The sequence below is a fragment of the Delphinapterus leucas genome, chromosome 13 (assembly GCF_059928025.1).
Source record: "Delphinapterus leucas isolate spDelLeu-1000000601 "Yukka" chromosome 13, BTC_Dleu_Yukka2, whole genome shotgun sequence".
Lineage (NCBI taxonomy): Eukaryota > Metazoa > Chordata > Mammalia > Artiodactyla > Monodontidae > Delphinapterus > Delphinapterus leucas.
Genome location: NC_143141.1, coordinates 34354337 through 34372519, shown reverse-complemented (window position 1 = coordinate 34372519; position 18183 = coordinate 34354337). Strand labels below are relative to the sequence as shown.

Sequence of the window (18183 nt, the reverse complement as noted above, 5' to 3'; positions counted from 1 at the left end):
TAAGCCTAGACCTACCCCCTGTCCCGCCACACACACACACACACACACACGCGCTCTACTATGGTGGAATTTTTGCTATCACACATAACCACTACCTGGAGGAAACGTGAGATGGAAGACAGAACATAGGTGCTTCAGGGCTTTCTCAGGATGCTAATAAATTCATCCCAACTAGCCAGACCATCTCATTTCAGAGCTTAAATTGCTATTAGAAGAAATGTCCCCAGTGGTTAATTTCACACACAGATGACCACAGCCTGAAGAGGAGGGGTCGAGGAAATCTACCACCCACCAGGCTTCCTTCTCTCAGAAACTCTTTCCAAGGAACGCTCCTATGACAGGCCAAAATTTAGAAGTGTATAATGGCGGCACATCCAGGTCCCGTAATAGGCACTTACGTTCATGCATATAACGCTTTCCAGAGCTTCTCTGGCCCCAGCACAACTGGCATCTCACTTCAACACTGAGGGTGGTCTGTGTCCAGGGACACAGTCTCTACAGGATGACAGGCAACTCTGAGCAAAATTCAGAGCCTTGCATGATGTGAAATGCCCAAGCCATAGCCACGGGTGACAAATAGAAGGAATAAACAATGGTGGGTTAGTGAACATCTTGCCACCCAGTAATGTCTAATCCCAAAAGAACAAAATCCTACACCTTGAAAGTCCAATTTTAAACAAGCCTCCCGGGACCTTGACATTAATCCCTATCCCTACCGAGGCCAGATGCATGGCTGGCCCACGTCCTCTCCATCCACGCACACACTTATTTGCTGATTCGGTCCCCAAGTGAACCCGCTCTGGCCCGAGCAGTTCATCTCCCGTCCTGCCATCAGCAGATTCTTATGTGCTTCACTGGGGATTTTGCCTCTCAGGAATGTTGTTGATATTGCACGGCCCTTTCTGACCACACCCCCAAGTCCCTCCAAATGCCCATCTCTACCAGCACCAGATTCCACTCCTCAGAGATCCTCTCCAAGAGCAGGAAGAAGGGTGCCATTCCTGCAAACTGAAGCTGGAGGGGACCTGCCTCCCAAATCCTGAGCCCCTCTGTATATGAGCATTTCAGTCCAATGAGCCACATCGGCTGTCCCCAGGTCTCCAGTTAGGGTATCTGGGCAGACCCTGAAACCCTATGTAGTTGCCCTTCAAATAAATGGGAATGACCCCTTATGACGATTGTTTGGCAAATAGAGACCAGTCTGAGCTTTGTTTCCTTGGCCCCTTTATCTTGATCCATCCTAGAGAGGGTTATCATGGAGGGGCAGCCTGTCATGGGTGTTGTTATGGGCTGAACTGTGGTCCCCAAAATACAATGGAAGTCCTAACCCCCAGTACCTGTGACTGTATTTGGAGTTAGGACCCTTAAAGAGGTGATTAAGTTAAAATGAGGCCATTAGGGTGGGCACTAATCCAATCTGACTGGTGTCCTTATAAGAGGAGGAAATTTGGACACATAGAGGAGAGACACCAGGGCAAGCACACACCCAGGAAAGGCCATCTGCAAGCCAAGGAGAGAGGCCTCAGAAGAAACCAAACTTGCCAACACCTTGATGTTAGACTTCCAGCCTCCAGAACTGTGAGAAATAAATTCCTGCTGTTTAAGCCACTCAGTCTGTGTACTTTGTTACGGCAGCTCTAACAAACCAACTACAGGTACTAAAGCCCAAGAGGGGTAAGGAGAACAGCCATGCAGGGAGGAGATGGTATGGAGATGGGAGGTGAGTTACCCACTGGATGTCCTTGAGGAAAGTGATTCCAAGGCTGGAAAAGTACAAGATGCTCAAGCTTGGACCATCTTCTGCCAGAAAGGAAGTGATCAAAGAATGATGGTGACATTCAAGTGGAAAGGCAGCCCACTTACAAGGGCTGTCACTGGCCACAATGAGGACAGTTTGAGTAAAAAAATAAGTCATGATATTATATGATGATGTAATAATCCACTGAATGGAAAACCACATGTCTACAGTATTAAAAAATGAATACAGAAACAACCAAAATGTTCTACAATAATAATTAAACTGTGGCATATCCATCCCATGAACTAATACTCACCAATAAAAAGGCAGAACAAACCACTGATACAATAACTTGGATGATTTAAAGCACATTGTGAAAAATGAGTTTAAAAAGGCCAGTCTCTAAAGGTTATGCACTGTATGTTTCCACTTATACAAAATTCTCAAAATGATAAATTAGAGAGATGGAGACCAGATTAGTGGTTGCAGGGGTTAGGGAGAGTGGAGGAGTAGGGGCAGTGGGTGGGTGTGACTATAAAGGGTAGCATGTGGGACAGCTTTATGGTGATGGTTCCACAAAACTACACATGCTATAAAATGACATGGAGGGCTTCCCTGGTGGCGCAGTGGTTGAGAGTCCGCCTGCCGATACGGGGGACGCGGGTTCGTGCCCCGGTCCGGGAAGATCCCACATGCCGCGGAGCGCCTGGGCCCGTGAGCCATGGCCGCTGAGCCTGCGCATCCGGAGCCTGTGCTCCGCAACGGGAGAGGCCGCAACAGTGAGAGGCCCGCGTACCGCAAAAAAAATAAAATAAAATAAAAATGACATGGAACTATACACATATAATACCAATATCAACTTTCTGGTTTTGATATTGTACTACAGTTACATGAGATGCAGCCATGGGGGGAAACTGAGTTAAAGGCAATAGGGGACTTCTCTGTCGCAAAATAAAAAGTTTAATAGAATGTTTGATGGGGCTTCCCCGGTGGTCCAGTGGCTAAGACTCGGCACTCCCAATGCAGGGGACCTGGGTTCAATCCCTGTTCAGGGAACTAGATCCCACATAGCGCAACTAAAAGATCCCCCATGCCGCAACTAAGACCAGGCCCAGCCAAATAAATAAATAAATAAATATTTTAAAAATAAAACAATAGATATCACTTTAAGAAAAAAATAGAATGTTTGATGAATAATGAGATATCTAGATAATTTCAAAGCACCTTCGCACAAAATACAGATTAATTACAAAAGAAAAGGGCTAACTTTAAAGTGGAAAGGCCTGGAAGTCACTGTTAAGCACACGATCAAAGTGAATGTCCTTAGTAATGGGACAAATCAAAATCTGACCCCTCTGATAGGGTGCAATGAGTAGAAAACCACAGCACTTCCATATTGCTGCCAAAGATGCACATCTGAATCAAATCAGGAGGAAAGAGACAAGCCTGAATCAAGAAACATTCTACAAAACAACTGGCCTGTAATCTTCAGATGTGTCCAGGTCATAAAAATTACCTAAAGACCAAGGAATTTTTCCAGGTAAAAGAAGGCAAAAGGCAAGGGACGACTAAACGCAATGCATGATTCTTAACTGGGTCCTTTTGCTAGAAAGCACATTTCAAGACTGTTGGTGCTACTTGAATGGGGCCTGAGGATTACATGACTGTAATGCCACATAATCTCCTGATTTAATGGCTGCACTGGGGCCATACAGGTGAACGTCCCCATTTCCCATTTGAAGGAAATGCATGCTCACGTCATTAGGGGCGATGGCCATCAGGTTGGCAAATTACTCTCAAATGGATCAGGGAAAAAGTTCTTTGTACTATACTTGCAACTTTTCTTAAGTTGATTTTTTTCAGAATAAATGTTTTTAATTTTTTAAATGAATGATCTGAATGTCAAAGAATGAGAAATCCCTGACAAAACTGATGAAATCCTAAAATCCTTCTGCAAAAACTGGCACTCTTTACATTCAGGCCTTGGAAGTCACACTTGACAGAAGTTATACACATACATAAAAAATCTCAAATATGTGATTCTCTGTTCATTCTAAGAATTAGCACGCTCTTCCAATTAACACCTTAGACGTGGTTAGCTAAAAGACTAAAAATTGAGTGTTGTGTTCCCTTTTTAAAACATTTCCAGCCAGAACTTTCCTGTTTCCTACTAGAAAATGATAGTCCCCACTCTAAATCAATTTACCATAAGTTGGCAAATTCAATGATCAATTATCCTTGGAAAAGCAGGACTTCCATTGTACATCCTTGATGCTGGCACAGGCCTGCTCTGTACCAGGCCCAAGGGGACTGGCTGGAAGGACTAGCCAGGCACCTCACTGTGAGAATGACATGGTGATGCCTACCTGATAGGGACCAGTGAGGATTAAGTGCAAGCAAGATTCTTGCCTTAATATCTAACACACTAAAACCACATTTGGGGAAGCATTACCATTACTAACTTAGACAGTCAGGTTCAAGGTTCAGTTCACTCTTCTCCTTTTCAGTTTCACTCTTTGTTCTCAGTCATTCCCTGTCAGCTCATGTAATAGAATAGGAATTCTGTATCCTAAGAGTTGACTGGAGAGGGAAGTTTTAAATCTCAAGTGGCCAGAACTGGAAAATCTAGACTGAGCATGTGCACAAGTGGGATCCTTAGAAAACAGTAATCAAATCAGAAACGAGGCCAGCCAGTCAGCAGAGAGCCTGTAAGACCTCAAACCACAGCGGAGCATTGGTAAGAGCCAAGTGAGAAAACCCAGACCACTTGTTGCAAACAGAATGACAATGCCTGGGGCCCATTGTTGACTGCTCACCAATCAATACTGACTGCTTCGGAAAGAGAAAAACAAGTACCGTATGCTAACACATATATATGGTGTCTAAAAAAAAAAAAAATGGTCACGAAGAACCTAGGGACAGGACGGGAATAAAGACGCAGACCTACTAGAGAATGGACTTGAGGATATGGGGAGGGGGGAGGGTAAGCTGTGACAAAGTGAGAGACTGGCATGGACATATATACACTACCAAACGTAAAATACATAGCTAGTGGGAAGCAGCCGCATAGCACAGGGAGATCAGCTCGGTGCTTTGTGACCACCTAGAGGGGTGGGCTAGGGAGGGTGGGAGGGAGGGAGACACAAGAGGGAAGAGATATGAGGATATACGTAGAGCTGGTTCACTTTGCTATAAAGCAGAAACTAACACACAATTGTAAAGCAATTATACTCCAATAAAGATGTTAAAAAATAATACTGATTGCTCATGGCGTGGCAAGCAGACTTAATAAAGTCCAAGTGAACACTGACATGCCAGGTACTGTGCTAGACACTCTGCTGACATGATGTCATTTGAACCTCACAGTTACCTTATGTAGGTACAATTATCATTCCCATTCTACAGATGGGGAAACCGATGGTTGGAAAATTTTAGTAGCTCACTCAAGGTCACACCGCAAACAAGTGGTAAAGCCAGGGTTTGAACGTCAGCATTCTGCCTCCAGAGCCTGCACTCAACTGCTCTTCTAAACCACCTCCCACCACCACCCATCATTTGTTACTCCACGGCCCCCACTGTTCCTTATACCACGCTGAGCAACTTGCTTAGTTCCAGACTCCTGCAAGCCTTTCTTGTTTCAGCAGCAATCGTGTTGGAGGATGGAACAAGGGGTCTTGCTTGTGTAACACTGAGACACAGCAAGAGCAAAACATCCACTTTCTAGACTTGGAGAAGCAGGCTGCTCCATGCAATGGCTTCCTTAGTTTGGCAAGGTAATAAGTGATAATGTTACAATAAACCCCTTTGTTATTACTTAGAAAACTCTGTCTTCCAACAAGGCCAACTTAAAAACAAATGCGCGTGTGTGAGTGCGCATGTGTGTGAGTCAGCGTGTGTGTACAATGGGATCACCATGCAGCTTTATGGAGGGCAAGCTACTTATTTCTTTTTCTGGAGACGTCAGAATCCGGAAAACCTTTTGGTGTATTAATTAGGGTCGTACAAATTTAAGCTTAGGTCCCTACTGGGTGATTTTGGAGGAGTTGCCTTCCCCTTGAGCAGCTTTCCAATTAACTTGGGAACATAATAACAGACCTTTCAAACTAGCAAACTCACCTCCCCACTTAGGTGCTTTCACACAATGATCTTGTTTCAATCATGTTTTAACATGGAAAATACCTCATGCCCAAGTGATGCATTATGAGTTTTTGGACATCAACATGACTAAGAAGAAACACTTCTCCAGACTCCTGGCTGGAGAGATAACTCCCATTGTAGACATCGCCCCCTGGCGACAAGTGTGTGCCGACTCACCATTGCCGCCATCTGCCCAGGACCCTTCCTCCTCATTCTTCAAGCCCACAGCACAACCGGCGTGTGGTATATTTCTCGATAGCTCTCTAGCCAAGGACATATGTGGTTCAGAAGTATTGTTGCTACAGTTCTGATGACCTGGGTCTTGTTTCTAGAAACCATATTTAGTTGTCAAACAGTATGACAGATTTTAAAGATTTAAATCAATATATTTCAAAGTTCTAATGTACGAAATTGTATTTAAGTAATGAGGGCAATGCTTAAGTTATTATGGAAAGAAAATCATTGCTCAACAGACTGTATTTTGTTCTACTATAACCTTAAAATGTTGTGTGATTGGCAACTGCATTAAAAAGACTATAGCATGGGACAGATTCTATATTTTATAATGAATGCGGCACAAAACAAAGCACTTCTGTTAGACAATTCACATGCAAGAAAAAACTAAGGCAGCCACCTGCACCTGTCCAGGTATTATGACCATGCCACAACCCAGCCATCCAGTTTGGCCAGTAGGACAATCCATTCCCACCACTGCAAAATGTATCCTCCCAGTAGTCACGTAATTAGGACTAGCAAACAAGAGGAAGAAACTAAAAAGTACCATTATACACTTGGCTATTTCTGCCCTAAGTTCCTAGAACGAATACGTTTCTCTTCTCTCTACTATCTGTCCTCTTTTGTCCCTAAACAGGATCACATAGCTAATTAGAAAAGACCTTCATGGATCTAACAACTGTTGTTCTTCCATCCTTCTGATTCTTCTTTCCAGGCTCAGACTTCCAAGTTGAATGAACTTGAAGTCTGCCACTTCCCTCTGCTTGGATTTCAGATATTTACCAACCACATACCCTCAACGCACATCAAGGTGACTTCCAGCCACTCCTGGCCCCCCTGCAGCTTCTCAAACGACTTCCCATGCTCGGATTCCCAAGATGCCCCCTCCCTGATTGTAGGACCCCATCTTGCTTCTCCACCTGCCCCTCTCTGATGGCTCCTCCTTTAGCGCTCATTTCTAAGGCCTCTTCTCTCTTCATAGTTTACCTCCTCTGACGACTAACCCATTTTCAAGCCTTCTGCATTTGCCTCTCCATAGAATGAGCCCATGAAACCAGCCCACACCTTCCACTGCCTAATGGACACCCCTGAGCTATGTGCCCCAATAATGGTGGTGACATTATGGTGCCTCACAGTTTACAAAGCAGGTTCACTTGTGTCGTCCCACTGGATGGTCACAAAACCCCAATGAGATCAGCATCACCAGGAAATCAATGAGTTCTCTGGCAGGGTTGCCCCTCAGGGAGGGCCTCTCCCAAGGGACATCCCTCTTCCTTTCTGTGTCCTGCCTGAGGTGCGTCCTGCTGAAGGAAAGCACTGCCGTAGAGAGGGCTTAAGGAAACTCCTCTCATGCCCCTGGTGTCAAAGTCCCAGTAAAGGCTAAGCAGTTTGGAGCTAGATGCCCTGGACAGCAACAGGAGGTAGGGATACAGATGGTCAGGAACTTGGCTCCAAAGCTTGCACAGACCTAGATTCAGACACCAGTTCTGACATTTCTTAGCTGTGTGGACTTTACCTGCATTTTGGCATCTTCTTCAGTAAAACCAGGATCACAAATAGGTCAAAGGACTGTATAAACTAACTAGAACGGACACATCAATTGTCTGGCACCTAGACAGGGCTCAATAAACGGTGGGTATCGTTGTTCTAACTTCTTAAACCTTTACCTCAGAGTCTTTGGCTCCTTCCAAAACATCACTGAGAACTTGTATGTATTCAGTTGCACCTTTGAGGATATCAACTTTGCTAGGCTTCCTGCTTTGGGGAAGAAATGGCACCAGCGCCTTCAGTTTGGCAAAACCACGGTTGAGATTTTTTATCTGGAAAGCAAAAAGGCACAGTGACACACAGGAAGCTAACTTGTAAGGCATCCCCCCAAACCACGGAAGGTGGTCGTGAGGGCTCGTTTCCACAGCTCTCTTGTCTGGGCAGGGAATCTAGGCAGGCACGTGCCGAAGAGCCATCGCTCCACTGGCAGTACACTTCCTGGCAAGGGGAGAGGGAGGGGCATGAACCTGGCAGCAGGGATGGATGGACTGGGAGGCGTGTCTAGGTCCACACAGACCTCCTTCTCTTCCTCTGAGAGCATCCCCACTGCAAGGTAGAGGCGGGCTGGGTAGTGGTTAAAAGCTCTGAGTCAGTACATCAGGATTTAAAACCCAACTCTAACATTTAGCTTTACAAAACTGTGTAGGATACTTCATATCGCCAAGCCTTAGTCTGTTTACCTGCAAAGTGGAAAATACTCCCCTTGCTGTGGTGTAGCTTTTTTTGTGGTGATTAAGTGACATAATTACACACCAAACACTTCCTCCTGACACACAGAAAGTCTTCAATAAGTTGTACTAACGATAATGAATAAACTGTACAAACACTCGTCTATTCAGGTACTGTGCCAGCAACTCTTCAACCTCTTTCCCAGCGGAGTTGATGATATAGAGTCCAGAGAGTCTGCACGTTGGCAAGACTTGAAAAGTAGAATGAAGAGCCTTTTTCCCTTCATCTCCAGGGTCTAATTCCTTGGCTCTGAAGGCCTAGAATTCTGATGATCAACCCGCCGCTGGAGGACACAGGCCCTCGAAGAACCGGTTCCCACTACACCATGAAGCCAATATACTCACTCACTTATATTGAGAGCTCCCTCCTACCCCACATCAAAGTGGGCAAAGGACATAGCCCATTCACAGCAGAATACCGTGAATGTATTTCATAACTTTATTGGTCATAATGTATTTCATACATTAAGTTTATTGGTCATAAGTTTCAATAAACTTATGAAAATATTAAACTTTAATAATCAAAGAACTACAAATTAAAACAGAAATTAGATACCATTTTTCATGTACCAAGCTGGCAACATTTTTGTTTTGATTACCATACCCAGCATTGGGGATGGAAAAAGGGAACAGTCCTATAGCCTGCAAAAGGGGATAAAAATTAATAAACTTTTCTAGAAAGCAATTGGACAACTTGTATCAAAAGTCACAAGACTGTTTATATCCCAGTAATTCCACTTCTACTGTCTTGCTCTAAAGCAATGATCAGACATGGGCATAGATCTATGTACCAGTAAAAAGCTGCAAAAAATCATATATGCCCAACACTAGGAGGCTGAATAAGTAACAGTCCATTTATATGTTGGATTACGCAGTCAAAAGCTGCTCTGCTTAGAATATGAGGAAGTGCTTTTGATAACGTTAAGTGAAAAAAATACAAAGATATGTACCAAATCATAGCAATTTTGTAAGATTATGAATACGCACATATATAAGTAGAAAAAAGACTAGGAGGATATACACAAGAATGATAGTTCATGGTAGTTATATTTGCATTGTGGGTGTTTCCGTTCCCTATTTAGTCATTTCTCTGTCTTCCAGGTGTACTAATTTCATCATTATAAAGAATACTAAGGTCATTAGTTTTTAAATAGTAGGTAACACCAGGAGCCATTCTCTGCAGAAAGCAATTCCTTCCTGGTGGGGAAAGCCCAACTTAAAATGCAAAATATGGGATCAGAATCTCGTTTGAGAGCCGCATCAACACATCAGATCACAGGGTTATCATAAAGGGCTCCCAACTTTCCCTTAAGTCTTCTACACCTTCTTGGTCCTTTCTCCTCACACCCATACCTAAACAAAGCTCCGAGTTGATTGACTGGGGCTACGTTTCTAAAGGGCCCAGGAGTGTGCAGGAACAGCCCCCAGCAGAACTTCCTCCTCAAGTCCCAGGCCGGAATGTGCGCGCACCCTCTTCCAGCGTTCGCCCTTCCCTCTCTCGGTAGCCTCTGCAGCAGCCCAACCCAAAGACTGCAAAGGGCGGAAAGGAGACGGAATCGGGCCCGAGTTTAGTTAGTAATACTAAAATCTACCAATAGATGGCGCTCCAACTCCGCCCGAGGGACCATCCCCGCGGGTGATTAACCGCGTACCCGCCAGAGTGGGAAAGATCCACTTTCTGTCCCCCGCCAGGGGGTTGAGTGGGAGTCTGGGTGCACACCCAGGCTTTGTTTAAATTCTTTGTTTAAAGTAAGGAAAAGAGTAACTTCCATTAGGCTCCCTGTGCCTCGCCCTATTTGTGTTTGGAGGCAGAGCGCTGGGAAAAGGGGACCCCAAGCACCCACCCAGCGCAGGAGGTAGTGAGACGTAAGCGCACTGCCGCCTCTGAGGGTTCAAAGCGCCTGCCAGGAGGAGACGTTTCTGAAGTGGTAAGGGGCCCGCTCGGCCTTCCCCAGACCCGCTTCCTGCACCGGTCCAGGTGGGTCGCAGGTGAGGCGCCATCCCGGCGCGGGTGGAGGCGAACACGAGCGGCCCTCGGGAGGTCGAAATCGCCCCGGGCCCCCGAGCGGGGAGTGGGCGCCCCGGGCCCCCGAAGGTGTCCGAAATGGGTGGTGGGTTTGGGGGGAGCCGGGAGGAAGGCGGCCGGGTCCCGGGGCAGGGACCTCGTGGGACCGGCGCTCACCCGCTCGCGCTCCTTGGCGTTGGCCACGCGCCGCCGCTCCAGCACCAACTGCAGGTCCTCCGTGGACGAGTAGCCGCCCGACGGCAGCCGCTTGAGCCGGCAGACGGCGGCCAACTGGGGCAACGGCCCGAACTGCTCCCGCAGCACGTCGTCCAGCACCTCGGCCGGTGGGGCCCTCAGGAGCGCCGGCGCGGCGTCCATGGCGGCGCGCGGGGGCGGGAGGCCGGGCCTTCCCGCGCGGGCACCTGGGGCCACGCGGGGTCGGGGGCGGCGGCGGCCCGACCACCTGCCCCCATTCCCCTGCGCGCCTGCGTACCTGCGCCGCCCGCTCTGGGGAAACCGCTCCGGGACGCTCGGTTCAACAAGCCCCACAGGTGATTTCCGTGAAGCCTGGATTACAGCGCTGGCTCGCAAATCGGCTGCGCACTGGAGTCACCTGGGGAGTTTTAAAAAATCCACCTGCTCGGGTACCAGTCCCCCACATTCTGACTCAACCAATCTGAGTTGGGACCTGAGCGTCTGGACATGTGTACACACGTGTAGGCAAATATACATACGAACATATATACGTTTACCAGAAAAAAATTGATAGATACACACAAAACGTTTTTCAATTTCATTTTGAAATAAAAGTTGCAAGAGCAGAAACAAAAAGGTCCTATATCCCCTTCACCTAGATTTCCCACTTAACTTTTTTCACATGTGCTCCACCACTACCTTTCTATGCGTATTCCCGTTTTCATTTTTCTTTTTCTAAAGCGTTTCCTTAGTCTTGTCCTGTCTTCATGGCTTTGACAGTTTCAGAGAGTAGAAGCCTTTCAGTGTGGAGGATGTCCCTCAACCTGGGTCTGTTCAGTGTTTCCTCATGTCCAGACCCAGGTCCTGCCCTCTTGGCAGGGACTCGATAGGAAAGATGCTGAGCTTTTCTCAGTGCCTCACATCAGGAGGCGTGATGTTGACCTGTCCCACCGCTGGCAATGTTAACTTTGATCACCTAGTCAAGGTGGTGTCTGCCAGGTTCCTTCACCATAAATTGACATTTTTTTCCCTCTTAATTGATAAATATTTCGTGAGGAGATATCCTTAGCATCCATTACTGACTCCTGCCTGAATTAACCGCCATGCTGATAACAGACAAATGGTCAGCATCCTCTTTGAGGAAGAGCTCTCCCTTCTCCCCAGTAAGTGTTTCATTTTGTGTTATGTCAGCATGAGCTCATGAATTTCTATTTTATTCAATAAGATGTAATTCATTCATATCATTTATTTTAATGCTTATATTGTCCGAGATTTGGGACAATGACACCCAGGGGCGATGATGAAGGAGCAATGATTTGGAAGGAATCTCAATCCCTGAGTGACCATGAGGGTCAGAGATGCACTATTGACCTCCACGTTTCACACTGTTAGAGGCGAGAGAAATAAACTTTTTGTTCATCAGGCCACTGCATTATTGCGTGACGGAAAGGTGTAGGCCCCTCAGCTCAAAGCTTAGGGCCTGTGGGGTCACATGAAAGAGCTGAGACTTAAGAGCTGAGAGTGGGAGCCCCTTCAAACTGGCTCTTCTGTCCTTTTGACATGACCCCTTCATTCTTTGAGCACTTACTTACTTGTGCCAAAAAGACAACATGTTCCAGGCTCATCCCGAATTCTCCTAGTCCCTGCCCTGAAATGGGTCAATTCTCCTTTTAGTGGAAGATAGGATTTAGAAACCAAGTTTGGATGTTCATTCCTTTTGGGATGTCATTACTTCTAGGCTCTTTTTGCAGACAGGAAATAGATGTATGCATGCACAGAAGCATACACACACATACAGCTGTATCTATCTCTGTATATAGATGGACAGATATATTTAAAAAGCATGAGTTCACACTAATACCTCCAGTTCCAATCCAATACCTCAGGTTTCTCTCTAGTTTCCCCCTTTCCCCCTTAATTCCCTTCTTCAACAGTGAGAAACTTCACTCTGGTTACTTATTTGCTCGGTTCCCACATAGAACTAATTTCCTAGCCACATCAGCCACCCCCTCAGCCCCATCTCCATGGCAACTGCCTTCAAAGGCAGGGCAAGGGGAAAAGAAGAGGACACACCAAATGCTTAACTGGGGTTCCCCTGAGCAGTGGGCCTGGGAATGGGGAGCTTTGATCTGTGAATCCCATCTTCTGTGTTGCTTGCATTTTCACAGCATGAAATTACTTTTATAATTTTTAAAATATATTTTTTAAAGAAAGGAAGTTACTTTATGTGCCCTGAGTTCATTTGGTGCTGTCTGCTGACAGGCAGAGAGAAGGCAGCAAGAGCCAGGTGTGTGGGGATGAAGCTTAAAATGGAGATGGTTTACCCCTTTACTTAACTTTCCTTGGGTGTCAAAAAGAACATCACCGGGGGCTTCCCTGGTGGCGCAGTGGTTGAGAGTCCGCCTGCCGATGCAGGGGACACGGGTTCGTGCCCCGGTCCGGGAAGATCCCACATGCCACGGAGCGGGTGGGCCCGTGAGCCATGGCCGCTGAGCCTGTGCGTCCGGAGCCTGTGCTCCGCAACGGGAGAGGCCACAACAGTGAGAGGCCCGCGTATCGCAAAAAAAAAAAAAAAAAAAAAAAAAAAAATCACCAACATTATTATTTTTTTAAATAAATTTATTTATTTATTTTATTTTTAGCTGCATTGGGTCTGTGTTGCTGTGCACGGTCTTTCTCTAGTTGCGGCGAGCGGGGGGCTACTCTTCGTTGCAGTGCGCGGGCTTCTCATTGTGGTGGCTTCTCTTGTTGCAGAGCACGGGCTCTAGGCACATGGGCCTTCAGTAGTTGTGGCACGTGGGCCCAGTAGTTGTGGCTCGCGGGCTCTAGAGCACAGGCTCAGTAGTTTTGGCACACGGGCTTAGTTGCTCCGTGGCATGTGGGATCTTCCCGGACCAGGGCTCGAACCCGTGCCCCCTGCATTGGCAGGCGGATTCTTAACCACTGCACCCCAGGGAAGCCCCCTCACCGACATTATTTTATTGCCAAAAGCTCGCGTGGGCAAGCTGGTGTGCATCAGGAGCCCAGTGTGAGAAACCCAGACTTTATTCTTTCAGACCTGCTCCCCTCCATCAACTCCAACTATCCTTTTCTGGCCCCTTGGCTGTTTGATTCCTCAACTGAGCCCTCTGTTCTGAGGGAGAGCAATTACATACACCAGTTTGAGCTGAGGGGCCTACACCTTTCCGTCACGCAATAATGCAGTGGCCTGATGAACAAAAAGTTTATTTCTCTCGCCTCTAACAGTGTGAAACGTGGAGGTCAGTAGTGCATCTCTGACCCTCACGGTCACTCAGGGATTGAGATTCCTTCCAAATCATTGCTCCTTCATCATCGCCCCTGGGTGTCATTTCCCAAAATGGAGCTGTCCCCTTTGAGGCTTCTGCCGTGGCTGGTGTCCGGCAGGGATCACCTTCACAGCAGCAAAGTCCTCAGGCCACTTGCACCAGTCAAGTTCCAGAAAACTCTTCTAGGGTCAGAAACTCTTCTGGGTATTTCAAGCAGATGCCAAGGGTTTTAATTCAGGGGTTTATAAAGGTGCTTACACAATCAGTGGGAGGGCGGGAGAAGCAGGAGGGGCTCTGAGTCCAAGGACACACCTCCAAAGCAGCAGCCAGGCAGCAGGGAGCCCCTGCCCCTGCAGCTGCCACTCAAGCCTCCGAAGCTGGGGGAGGGGCCCGGGAGACTGCTGCAGAGAAACCCCAATTTCCCATGCCCTGGCATGTCCACAGGAAACAGGTGGTAGGACAGGGAGGGGCGCTCTGCCTCACTTCCACGCTGGTAATCTCACACACCCGTTTCTAACGAAATCTTTTTTTTTAAATAAATTTATTTATTTATTTTTGGCTGCGCTGGGTCTTCGTTGCTGCGCATGGGCTTTTCTCTGGTTGCAGCGAGCGGGGGCTACTCTTCGTTGTGGTGCGCGGGCTTCTCATTGCGGTGGCCTCTCTTGTTGCGGAGCACGGGCTGTAGGCCCGCGGGCTTCAGTAGTTGTGGCTCGCCGACTCTGGAGCGCAGGCTCAGTAGTTGTGGTGCACGGGCTTAGTTGCTCCGCGGCATGTGGGATCTCCCCGGACCAGGGCTCAAACCTGTGTCCCCTGCGGGCAGGCAGGTGCTTAACCACTGAGCCACTAGGGAAGCCCTAACTAAATCATCTTAACTGGCATCCAGAGCCATGGGTACAAGGGGTTCTGGGAAATGGAGCTTTGGCCTTCCTGCCTCTGCGATGCAGAAAGGCACCCTGGAGAAGGGAGTGAGGACAGTCTGGTCCACATTATCTTCCACCCCGAGACAGAGGAATTGCCCCAGCACGTTCACCTCATCAGGCTTTGCCTATTCGTTACCCTGGGACCCAGCTGAGAGGAACACCCCCTCCTGCTGCTGGAAACACGCATCGTGGGTGCTTGGAAGCCTCTACCACACCAGCCAGATCGTGGCTCAGACGCAGTTCCCTTAAGCTCCTTAGGTCAGTCAAGACATGAGAGAGCGGTGAAAACCAGCTCTAGTAAGAGAAGGCAAAGAATGACATTTTACAAGGATCAAACACTCTAAAGGGACATGTTTGCGCGGCCCAGAATGCCTACCCAAGTCAATTTGGTAATTTCACATTAGTATTCATTTTGCCATAATATGTATTATTATTATTTATTACATACTATATATTATTCTATCTCACCACATTCTTGGGACTTAGACTTTACTCCGATGTACAAGCGGGAAAGTTAATGCCAGAGACGTTGAGTACCTAGCCAAGGTCCTGCTGCTGGTCAGTGGCAGAGCTGAGCCTAGAGCTCAGGCTTGCCGTCTCCGTGGCAGTCCTTTTTCCTCGAGGTCTGAGCGGCCCCCATCCCAAGGGTTCTGGGCCCAGCCCTGTGCCTCCGGTTAGCCTGGTGCCCCAGCACCCGGGCCCTGCTCCTCTCCCAAGGTCCCGCTCCCTGTGCCCCACACCTCACCTCCCTCGAGCTCCTCCTCCACCCCCTGGGCATGAGCTGGGGTTGACTTCTCGGCCACATCTTCAGCAGAGGTAACAGTGGGTCAGAAGTGTTTTTCCACCAACAGCGGAGAAGAGGAATAGACCAACAGGCTGTGTCCCCAGGAAGCTGCTTTAAGGTCATTTCCCCACAGGGACCCTCAACTCGTGCCCTTCTCATTTGTGCTGCTGGGCTAAGGCCACAGCCATAGCCTGGAGCTCTGACAAGATGCCAAAGGTGCCTGGAAGCAGCGATTATAATAGGAGCTTCCTCAGAGTTGTAGTAAGGAGTTCATCAGGCTATTGGTGTAACAACAGCTAAGGCTTATACAGTGGGATCTGGGTGCCACGCAGCATTCTAAGCTCAACATACGTGCTAATTTTCTAAATTCACACAACAGCCCCAAGAGTGAGGGATTCTCATTTACTCACAGAAGAAGAAATTGAGACACAAAAGTCAGGTAACCGGCTTTCACAGCTAGAAAGGGGCAAAGCTGGGACTGGACCCAGAGAGTCTGGCCACAGAGCCTGGGTCTACAACCACGAACCTCTCTTGCCTCGTGTAACTCCCACCCCATTGGAAGTGATGGTGAGATGATGATTTATGAACCAGATGGAATGTCCAGAAACTCGGCTATTACACAGACAAATCCTAAGTGACCCAGGCAGAGGGATGTTCTGAGCAACAGTGCAGGAACTGCAGTCAGAGCTGGTTGAGGGGCACTGAGGCCCAGGGCTCGGTTCCAGTGACCCTGCAGCGAGGATGCCATGAGAGGCTCGGTGGAACCACCTTGAAGAGGGCCTAGATTCCTGGTCCTGGGATCTATACAGCTGAGACTGGGAAGTTCTTGTCAAATCGAAGAAGGGTAAGATTGCAACAAAAGCAGGGCTCTGGGAGGTTCGAAAGGAAGTGGGATCCAGACTGCTTTGGGGGAGGGTAAGGGGATCTGAGGGGCACAGCTGTGCTGTGGATACCCTGCTGCGTGGACACTTGTCCTGCAGGAAGAAGCCTTCTTGAGGCCCAGCTGGCAGCCCCTTGTTCTATCCTAAATCACCACCACCAGCCCCAAAAAGCAGCCCATAACTCCTCACTCTTCTGTGACTCTAACTGAGGCCTGGAGCCTTCATTGGCAGTGTGGGTCCTTGGGGGTGTTTGGCTCTGAGCTGCAGGAATTGCTAGTAGCAGACTGAGGTAGAGCCATTTATAACTGGCCCCTATAAGTGAGAAAATACAAAGAGAGAGGGTCTTCCTAGTAGGCATGGTGTAGGCTTATGGGGAGACCTGGCCAAGGCCGAGGCCCAAATCTGGGCATTGCTCATGGGAGCAAGTGTTGTAAGAGTTCTGGAGCATGGAGGGCTGAGACATTAGTTGGTAGAGGACATTTCGAGTTTACAACTATAATAAGTAGGGGTACCTTTTCCTCTAAACTAGTGACCTCCATCCTCAAGATGCTGTGCCATCTTCCTCCAGAATGCGTTCTCCCTCCTGACTGAGAAATTATTCTAGAAAACTAGGCCTCGAAGGTCATTTCATGACAGCCAAAAGGTCTATGTCTTCCCCTCCCTATGCCAGAGTCCGGCTGTCCCCTAAATCACAATGTGTAGACAGACCCCAGCCTCATCAGGTTGGGTCCTCCTACTGAGGGAGACTGGAAACCATGGCCCTGGGAGACAAGGCTGTGGGCACACCCCAGGTGGCGGGAATCGTCACAGCCTGCTGTTGCCATCAATGCAGTCTGAGTGGAGGCAGAGTGGGACAGGGTGACAAGCGGACTGCTTCCCCCAGGACAACTGCGGATTCACTCTGCCTCCCCAGATTCTCTCTGCTCCAGCTACAGAGAACTTAATTCCTCTGCCTTTCTCTTTCTTGGGGAGACTGCAGCTTTCAGAACCTCCTCTAGAGGAGAGAAAGGGCCAGCCCGGGCATGAGAATTGACCCTGGAATGTGAACAGGAGAGAGTCCTTCAGGTTTACCAGTTCCTGTTCTGTTAGCTCTAGACCACAGACCATGGAGGGCTGGGTGAGCAGTGGCTACTCCAGAAGGTCCCCAGCCCCAGGTTTCAAGCACCACAGGACTCCTTCCTGTGGCTCTGAGAAGGGGGCAGATGTCCTAACCACCTCTCCTCCCTACTGGAATGCCGGCCTCATGAAGGCGGGAATTTTTATCTGTTTGGTTCGCTGTTGAATCCCCAAAACCTAGAAGAGTGTTTGGTACATAGTGGAAGCACAATAAATAATCCTTGATTGAATGAATATGGATAAAAAGTAAAATTCTTCAAGTATATGTAATGGTTGCGATTTTTTTTTTTTTTTTTTTGGCCAAGCCATGCGGCATGTGGGACCTTAGTTCCCCAACCTGTAATCGAACCCATGCCCCCTGCATTGGGAGTGTGGAGTCTTAACCACTGGACCACCAGGGACATCCCAATGGTTATGAATTTTTTAGACATTAAACAAAGTAACACTGAAATACCTAAATCAAAAGCTATTAGAGGGCAGCTTCACTGGTGGCACAGTGGTTAAGAATCCGCCTGTCAATGCAGGGGATACGGGTTTGAGCCCTGGTCCGGGAAGATCCCACATGCCGTGGAGCAACTAAGTCCATGTGCCACAACTACTGAGCCTGTGT

At 48.0% G+C, this 18183-nt stretch overlaps 1 protein-coding gene across 1 annotated transcript; it reads right to left on the bottom strand.

Moving 5' to 3' along the window:
- Positions 1 to 5497: 5497 nt before the first annotated feature.
- Positions 5498 to 10994, bottom strand: FIGLA (folliculogenesis specific bHLH transcription factor). The gene is made up of 3 exons (XM_022561298.2): positions 10568 to 10994; positions 7777 to 7929; positions 5498 to 6203 (listed from the first exon to the last, which is right to left on the bottom strand). Exons 1-3 carry the CDS (start codon positions 10766 to 10768, stop codon positions 5937 to 5939), a joined length of 621 nt encoding a protein of 206 aa, XP_022417006.2. The 5' UTR covers positions 10769 to 10994; the 3' UTR covers positions 5498 to 5936.
- Between the last annotated feature and the right edge of the window lie 7189 nt (positions 10995 to 18183).

Coding starts and splice junctions, on each gene's coding strand:
- FIGLA (XM_022561298.2), bottom strand. CDS start 10,768: ATGGACGCCGCGCCGGCGCTCCTGAGGGCCCCACCGGCCGAGGTGCTG. Junction 7,930..10,567: donor ACGCCAAGGAGCGCGAGCGG/GTGAGCGCCGGT, acceptor TTTGCTTTCCAG/ATAAAAAATCTCAACCGTGG. Junction 6,204..7,776: donor AAGGAGCCAAAGACTCTGAG/GTAAAGGTTTAA, acceptor TATGGTTTCTAG/AAACAAGACCCAGGTCATCA.